Source organism: Bos indicus x Bos taurus, chromosome 3, assembly GCF_003369695.1.
Source record: "Bos indicus x Bos taurus breed Angus x Brahman F1 hybrid chromosome 3, Bos_hybrid_MaternalHap_v2.0, whole genome shotgun sequence".
Classification (NCBI taxonomy): domain Eukaryota; kingdom Metazoa; phylum Chordata; class Mammalia; order Artiodactyla; family Bovidae; genus Bos; species Bos indicus x Bos taurus.
Genome location: NC_040078.1, coordinates 108,319,245 through 108,327,787, shown reverse-complemented (window position 1 = coordinate 108,327,787; position 8,543 = coordinate 108,319,245). Strand labels below are relative to the sequence as shown.

Here is an 8,543-nt window from a genome sequence, read left to right as displayed (position 1 = left end):
TGTAGTAACAGGTGCCGAGTAAATACCAGTCATAGGCAAAGATGGACCAGTCCATCCCATGTGAGGGCTGCAGACGAGAACGAGCTTCCCTTCCCAGGATTTAAAGCAAGGGCTGAACTGTCACCGTGCTGGGATGCTGCAAAGAAAAGTCAGCCTTACTGCCAGACCCCAAATCAAAGAGTTCCAGCAAACATACTTTCACAGTTTAGATTTTTTTCCAAATTAATTGCTAACAATTTAAAAATTGTGAGATTTCACAAAAATGTTCACTCAGTTCAGTCACTCAGTCGTGTCTGACTCTTTGCGACCCCATGAATCGCAGCACACCAGGCCTCCCTGTCCATCACCAACTCCCGGAGTTCACTCAGACTCACGTCCATCAAGTCAGTGATGCCATCCAGCCATCTCATCCTCTGTCGTCCCCTTCTCCTCCTGCCCCCAATCCGTCCCAGCATCAGATTCTTTTCCAATGAGTCAACTCTTCGCATGAGATGGCCAAAGTACTGGACTTTCAGCTTGAGCATTATTCCTTCCAAAGAAACCCCAGGGCTGATCTCCTTCACAATGGACTGCTTGGATCTCCTTGCAGTCCAAGGGACTCTCAAGAGTCTTCTCCAACACCACAGTTCAAAAGCATCAATTCTTGGGCGTTCAGCCTTCTTCACAGTCCAACTCTCACATCCATACAAGACCACAGGAAAAACATCCTTGACTAGACGAACATTTGTTGGCAAAGTAATGTCTCTGCTTTTGAATATGCTCTCTAGGTTGGTCATAACTTTCCTTCCAAGGAGTAAGCGTCTTTTAATTTCATGGCTGCAATCACCATCTGCAGTGATTTGGAGCCCAAAAAAATAAAGTCTGACACTGTTTCCACTGTTTTCCCATCTATTTCCCATGAAGTGATGGGACCGGATGCCGTGATCTTAGTTTTCTGAATGTTGAGCTTTAAGCCAACTTTTTCACTCTCCACTTTCACTTTCATCAAGAGGCTTTTGAGTTCCTCTTCACTTTCTGCCATAAGGGTGGTGTCATCTGCATATCTGAGGTGATTGATATTTCTCCCGGCAATCTTGATTCCAGCTTGTGCTTCTTCCAGTCCAGTGTTTCTCATGATGTACTCTGCATGTGAGTTAAATAAGCAGGGTGACAATATACAGCCTTGACGTACTCCTTTTCCTATTTGGAACCAGTCTGTTGTTCCATGTCCACTTCTGTTGCTTCCTGACCTGCCTACAGGTTTCTCAAGAGGCAGATCAGGTGGTCTGGGATTCCCATCTCTTTCAGAATTTTCCACAGTTTATTGTGATCCACACAGTCAAAAGCTTTGGCATAGTCAATAAAGCAGAAATAGTGTTTTTCTGGAACTCTCTTGCTTTTTCCATGAACCAGCAGATGTTGGCAATTTGATCTCTGGTTCCTCTGCCTTTTCTAAAACCAGCTTGAACATTAGGAAGTTCACAGTTCACGTATTGCTGAAGCCTGGCTTGGAGAATTTTGAGCATTACTTTACTAGCGTGTGAGATGAGTGCAATTGTGTGGTAGTTTGAGCATTCTTTGGCATTGCCTTTCTTTGGGATTGGAATGAAAACTGACCTTTTCCAGTCCTGTGGCCGCTGCTGAGTTTTCCAAATTTGCTGGCATATTGAGTGCAGCACTTTCACAGCATCATCTTTCAGGATTTGAAATAGCTCAACTGGAATTCCATCACCTCCACTAGCTTTGTTTGTAGTGATGCTTTCTAAGGCCCACTTGACTTCACATTCCAGGATGTCTGGCTCTAGGTCAGTGATCACACCATCATGATTATCTGGGTCGTGAAGATCTTTTTTGTATGGTTCTTCTGTGTATTCTTGCCATCTCTTCTTAATATCTTCTGCTTCTGTTAGGTCCCTACCATTTCTGTCCTTTATCGAGCCCATATTTGCATGAAATGTTCCCTTCAGATCAGATCAGTCGCTCAGTCGTGTCTCTTTGCGACCCCGTGAATCGCAGCACACCAGGCCCCCTGTCCATCACCAACTCCCAGAGTTCACTCAGACTCACGTCCATCGAGTCAGTGATGTCATCCAGCCATCTCATCCTGTGTCGTCCCCTTCTCCTCTTGCCCCCAATCCTTGGTATCTCTAATTTTCTTGAAGAGATTTCTAGTCTTGCCCATTCTGTTTTTTTCCTCTATTTCTTTGCATTGATCACTGAAGAAGGCTTTCTTGTCTCTTCTTGCTATTCTTTGGAACTCTGCATTCAGATGCTTATATCTTTCCTTTTCTCCTTTGCTTTTCACTTCTCTTCTTTTCACAGTTATTTGTAAGGCCTCCCCAGACAACCATTTTGCTTTTTTGCATTTTTTTTCCATGGGGATGGTCTTGATCCCTGTCTCCTGTACAATGTCACGAACCTCATTCCATAGTTCATCAGGCACTCTATCTATGAGATCTAGGCCCTTAAATCTCTTTCTCACTTCCACTGTATAATCATAAGGGATTTGATTTAGGTCATATCTGAATGGTCTAGTGTTTTTCCCTACTTTCTTCAATTTAAGTCTGAATTTGGCAATGAGTTCATGATCTGAGCCACAGTCAGCTCCTGGTCTTGTTTTTGCTGACTGTATAGAGCTTCTCCATCTTTGGCTGCAAAGAATATAATCAATCTGATTTTGGTTGACCATCTGGTGATGTCCACGTATAGAGTCTTCTCTTGTGTTGTTGGAAGAGGGTGTTTGTTATGACCAGTGCATTTTCTTGGCAAAACTCTATTAGTCTTTGCCCTGCTTCATTCCATGTTCCAAGGCCAAATTTGCCTGTTACTTCAGGTGTTTCTTGACTTCCTACTTTTGCATTCCAGTTCCCTATAATGAAAAGGATATCTTTTTTGGGTGTTAGTTCTAAAAGGTCTTGTAGGTCTTCATAGAACCGTTCAACTTCAGCTTCTTCAGCGTTACTGGGTGGGGCATAGACTTGGATTACTGTGATATTGAATGGTTTGCCTTGGAAACAAACAGAGATCATTCTGTGGTTTTTGAGATTGCATCCAAGTACTGCATTTCAGACTCTTTTGTTGACCATGATGGCCACTGCATTTCTTCTGAGGGATTCCTGCCCGCAGTAGTAGATATAATGGTCATCTGAGTTAAATTCACCCATTCCAGTCCATTTCAGTTCGCTGATTCCTAGAATGTTGACATTCACTCTTGCCATCTCTTGTTTGACCACTTCCAATTTGCCTTGATTCATGGACCTGACATTCCAGGTTCCTATGCAACATTGCTCTTTACAGCATCGGACCTTGCTTCTATCACCAGTCACATCCACAGCTGGGTATTCTTTTTGCTTTGGCTCCATCCCTTTATTCTTTCTGGAGTTATTTCTCCACTGATCTGCAGTAGCATATTGGGCACCTACTGACCTGGGGAGTTCCCCTTTCAGTATCCTATCATTTTGCCTTTTCATACTGTTCATGGGGTTCTCAAGGCAAGAATACTGAAGTGGTTTGCCATTCCCTTCTCCAGTGGACCACATTCTGTCAGATCTCTCCACCATGACCTGCCCATCTTGGGTTGCCCCACGGGCATGGCTTAGTTTCATTGAGTTAGACAAGGCTGTGGTCCTAGTGTGATTAGATTGACTAGTTTTCTGTGAGTATGGTTTCAATGTGTCTGCCTTCTGATGCCCTCTTGCAACACCTACCGTCTTACTTGGGTTTCTCTTACCTTGGGTGTGGGATATCTCTTCACGGCTGCTCCAGCAAAGCACAGCCTCTGCTTCTTACCTTGGACGAGGGGTATCTCCTTACCGCCGCCCTTCCTGACCTCAAAATGTTCACTAGTCACCAAAAATAAGATTCAGCAACAGGGGCCAGTCAACAGGAGCTGCATAGCAGTTTTCCTTGACCCTCAGAGTCTTCTTCCCATTCAGGGGAATTCTTACCTCATCCCTGTGGGCAGTTTACTTTGTAGCCTCTGCTGTGTGTATGAAAAAAGCAGAGCTGCTCTGGGCTGAGGGAGGAGGAGGAGGTGGCAGCCTGGCGGCCTCCCCATCACCAGGGGAGTTTCAAAGAATCCTAGGGTTCCAGTGAACAGTAAGTGTCATGCTTTACCATTACAGACCCCCTGATCATCCCAGAAGCCCTACTTGGGACTGCCTGTTGGAAGAAATGCAAACGTATTGCCTTATGAAGGGTTGCATGTATGTTGTGTCCGATTCTTTTTGTGACCCCATGGACTGTAGCCTGCCAGGCTCCTGTATCCATGGGATTCTCCAGGCAAGAACACTGGAGTGGGTTGCCATTTCCTCCTGCAGGGGATCTTTCTGACCCACGGATCGATCCCGTGTCTGTTACATCTCCTGCATTGGTTTGTGGATTCTTTCCCACTAGTGCAACCTGGGAAGGCCCTATGAAGGGTTAAGTCATTTATGTGGAGGGCTAGCTCTTGGGGAGGGTGTGACAGGACATCACCCCGGCATCATTTATTCACAGTATCGGATGTACACTTTAGCTTGTCCAAAACCGAGCTCCCTCCTCATCCCTTACCCACCTGGCTCCCCTCCCTTTAAGTGGTCCTTCTCAGGGAATGGCACCTCGGAGTGCTGCCTCCTCAGGGAAGCCATCCAGTACTCACCCCTACGGGTGCCCCAGTCACACCGCCCTATCTCTTAAATGTGTCTCTCGCTGAGAGATCACAGACAAACATTTTCTGGGGGAGTAGTGGTGTAAAACCCTCCCACGCAAGTTTAATGTTTAAGCAATTGTCACTGACAGGCACCATACTGACAGGCACAGACAAGTTTTTATTTCTTTGTCCTGCATATAGATCCCAAGAAATATAAAAACATCTCCAGAATTAGTCAAAGGAACCCTTCTCCCCACCCCCAACCAGCCCTTCCCTCCCTGGGTGGGCTCAGATGTGGGTGCTGGGAGCAGGTCGCAGGCCACCTCTCTCTATCCACTGAATAATTATGTTCCATATAAAAATAGATCTGCAGAGGGCTCCCAGGGAGCCGTCAGCCCACAACACACCGGCAACCTGTGCGGGGCTGAGGCCTGGGACCCATCAGGATGCTGGGACCTCACTCCTCACAGGAAGGGAGGTCTACCCTGGACACCGAAGTCCTGCCAACACAGCCAGGGGACTCTGTAGAACAGCTGGTGGTGGGGGGACACCCTGGCCCCCAGAGCATGACTGATGCAGCTGTAGACGGGGCGAGGCTCCCTCCACCAAGACGGGGTGCTGGTGTGTCCTTTCCAGGCTCTCCTGGGGGCAGTGGGGGCAGAGTCTGGACGGCACTGGCAAGGGACCCTCCAGCACTGTCAAAGGTAGAAGCAGTGTCTCAGCCTCTCCTGGCACCCCCAGGACACTGAGCCGAGCCAGGTGCTCAGGAAATGGAGAGCCGGGCTGGGAGACTCCTGCCCTGCTTGGCAGGATGAGGCTAAAGGCACTGTTGGGAGGCCCCACCCCCACCACGGAGCACTCCCAGGGATGTGCTGCCTCCTCCTCCCTCCAGGATCCTCTGCAGGCCCCTCTGCTTGGATTCCTTTTGTCCTAGGCCCTCCATCAACCCTAAGAGTCCTCACCCAGCTCCTCCAAGGTCCCATTCAATGGATGTATCAGACTCAGCCAGGGAACTTTCCCAGACACCCCTCCATTTACACACATCCAGAGTGCCCATCTGCCCCTCTGGCCCACCAGCCCTCAGGCCCCAAGGTCTGCCAGTAAGGGACGTGCACTACTTCCTGGAGCCTGAGCTCATCTCCCTGCCTTGTCTGGCCCCTCCAAGGGCCAGCTGTGTCTCCTTCACCCCTTCCTGTAGCCCTTGAACCCTTCCCACCCCATCCCATCCTACCCACACACAGCCACACCCCAGAGCAGGTGTATGTCAGGGGTGACCCTCTCCAGGGCCAGTTGCCTGCCTTCTGTCCTACGAAAGCCCTGGCCTCATGATCACTCCCACCTCCAGGAAGCCCTCCTGGATGAGGAGCTCTGGAGTCAGCTCAGCGCAACCACTCCTGCCAAAGCCTTGCAGAAGAGGACCCAGAGGGGAGAGGCATTTCATGAGGGCTGGATGGTACAGGGGCTGAAGCTTGCAAAAGAGGGGTCACCTCGGAGTACCCCTGGGCTGCCTCTAGGAAGAGTGTTGGTGAAACACAGAGGACCAAGGACTCCCCGGAGCCACACTCTGGATCAGGAGTTGGGCCCATGGGCGCAAGCCCAGCTCTGGCCCTGACTCCTCACTGAGCCTTGGTTTTCCTGCCTGTACGGTAAGGACTGAACTGGCCCATTAGAGAAGCTCCTTCTCTGAGAGTCACTATCCCCAGGGCTGGGAGCAAAGCTCTTGGAGTCCCGGGCAGAAAACCTCTGTCCTCATGTTCCTCCCAGATGTCCTGGCCAGTGAGTTTATAAAAGGAATGCAAAGTAGTAGGGGACACCTAATGGGACCTCAGAAGAGCACCAGGACCCTCACCCAGAATGGTCGCCTCAAGGGTGGGGGAAGCAGAAATCAGCTCCTGAGTCTGGGGTCTCAGGGTCCAGCCCCTGAGCTCAGCACCACTTCTGCCTGCCTGGGTCTCAGGACCAGGGTCCAGACACAGCCCAGCTGGACCACAGGGAGCTGAGGAGCCACGGCCCACAAGGACGGGTGGTCCCTGCTAGGTCCCAGAGCAGCCCATCCCTTGGGGACCCATGGTGCCCGCTGGTCTGAGGGCACCCTTTGGGGTGGGCCCCAGACTCCAGTGGGTGCAGAAGACAGAAGGGCCTGAATCAGGCCATTTAAAGCTACGTCTTCCTCCCTGCCCCTGCCCACCTTAGTCTCTGTGACCCTGTATTTCCTTCCACTGTTACCTCAGGGGTCCTCCCCCGGAGTTGAACCTTTTTTCTAGGTGGGGACTGAGTCGGCCAAGGTGCTCAGACCAGGGGGAGTGAGGGGACCAGGCAGGGAAGTGGGAAAGACTGCGGCTCCATGTAAGCTCTGGGCTCTCCCTTCTGCACAGGTGGAACACAGCCAGCAGGGGTCCTGGGTGGGGCCGGGGGCTGGAGGCCCCCCTGGGATCCTGGCCGGAAGAGTGGGGCTGCTCACACCTGCACCCCCCGGCCCTGCAGCTGGAGCACCCGGGCCCGCAGGGCGCTGATCCCGCTGAGGAGGTCCTCCCGGTGTTCCGCCGATGAGATGCCCAGGCACACCAGGTCCCTGGGAAGAAGGCTGGTCAGATCTAGCTGGCTCATCCCCACCGTCTTCTCTCCCTTCCACTCCACCCCGCCAGGAAACAACCCAGAATGAGGACAAGCTGGGCCTCCCATGCAGGCAGGGGCAGGGCCCCCCGGCTCCTCAGACTCACTGGGCAGTCATGGCGGCCACGGCCTCCAGGCTCCCATAGCCCGCAGCAGCGAAGCTGTCTTTGTAGCGGCCCAGGTCCAGGGCCTCCAGCCACGCGCCCACAGAGCCAAAGGAGGGGAAGGTGGAGAAGGCACGGTCCTCCAGGGGCGTGGGAGGCCTGGGGGCGGGGGGGTGGAGGAGCTGTGGTCAGTCGACAGTAGAGACCTGGGGCTCAGACCCAGTTGCTCTCCTGAGGAGCGACCATCTGAAAAAGGACAGGCGACATCATCTGAGAAGATAACGGACGGGTCATCTGAGGACAGGCTATCTGAGAAGATGACCAAGTCCCAGGGCAGGCCTGGGTTCCAGGTGTTCTCAGAGCCAGGCGGGGGTTCACGACACCAGGGCAGGTGGAGAGGCTGTACAGGAGCCAGCTAAAGGCGCCGGGAGGGTCTGGAACGGTCTGGGGTAGGATATACGCAGGTGAGCTGGGGAGGTGACTTGTATTATCCGAACTGCAGATTTGTTAGGACTATCACCACATTTACTTACGTGGTCACTGGACCCGGGATACGTGGGGCAAAACCCAGGACAAGCAGAAATGACTGAGATGAAAAGCTGTATGTGCCTAAGGCGGGTGGGGTATTAGATCTGCCTGGGGCACCTGAGCGAGCAGTCATATCTGCACGGGTGGGGTAGGACAGGTGGGTGTGGTACATGGGTGGGAGGGCATGCATGGACAGCTGAGGGTTCGGCTGTATCGGTACAGTTGGGAAGGCACCTGGCACAGGTGAGGTGGCGCCATACCTGGCACAGGTGGTGTCGGCACACCTCGGGGGCTCTGGGTCCTGCATCATCTTGCTCAGGAGGCCGTGGATCTGGGAGAACCTGGGCCGCTCACCCGGGTCCTTCTGCCAGCAGTCAAGCATCAGTCGGTGCAGCGGGGAGGGGCAGTTCCTGGGCGGCGGCAGCCGGAAGCCATCCTCCACAGCCTTGATCACCTAGGCCGTGGCGGGAGAGGGGAGTGGTGGGCAGACAGGAGGTTTTAGGTCCCCCAGTACACACACTTACCCCATCCCCAGGAAGACTCAAATGGTGGCCAGGCAGGGACTGGAAACAATAGACAGTGAAGAGGGGCCTGGGGCTAAGAGGTCAAGGGTTCATGGGCTGAGGTCAGGAGCTGGGGCCTGAGGTCAGAGGGCAACAGGATCGGAAAGCAAGGCACTGGAGCCACCA

General features: G+C 52.3%; 1 protein-coding gene across 1 annotated transcript in view; it reads right to left on the bottom strand.

The window, feature by feature from the left end:
- Positions 1 to 4,767: 4,767 nt before the first annotated feature.
- The window catches only part of EPHA10 (EPH receptor A10), a 42,990-nt gene continuing 39,214 nt past the window's right edge, over positions 4,768 to 8,543 (bottom strand). The window contains exons 15-17 of the mRNA XM_027537783.1: positions 8,115 to 8,308; positions 7,330 to 7,485; positions 4,768 to 7,181 (exon numbers count right to left, since the gene is read on the bottom strand). Coding sequence (XP_027393584.1) covers positions 7,067 to 7,181; positions 7,330 to 7,485; positions 8,115 to 8,308 — 465 coding nt within the window. The 3' untranslated portion in view covers positions 4,768 to 7,066. The remainder of the gene's footprint in view (positions 7,182 to 7,329; positions 7,486 to 8,114; positions 8,309 to 8,543) is intronic.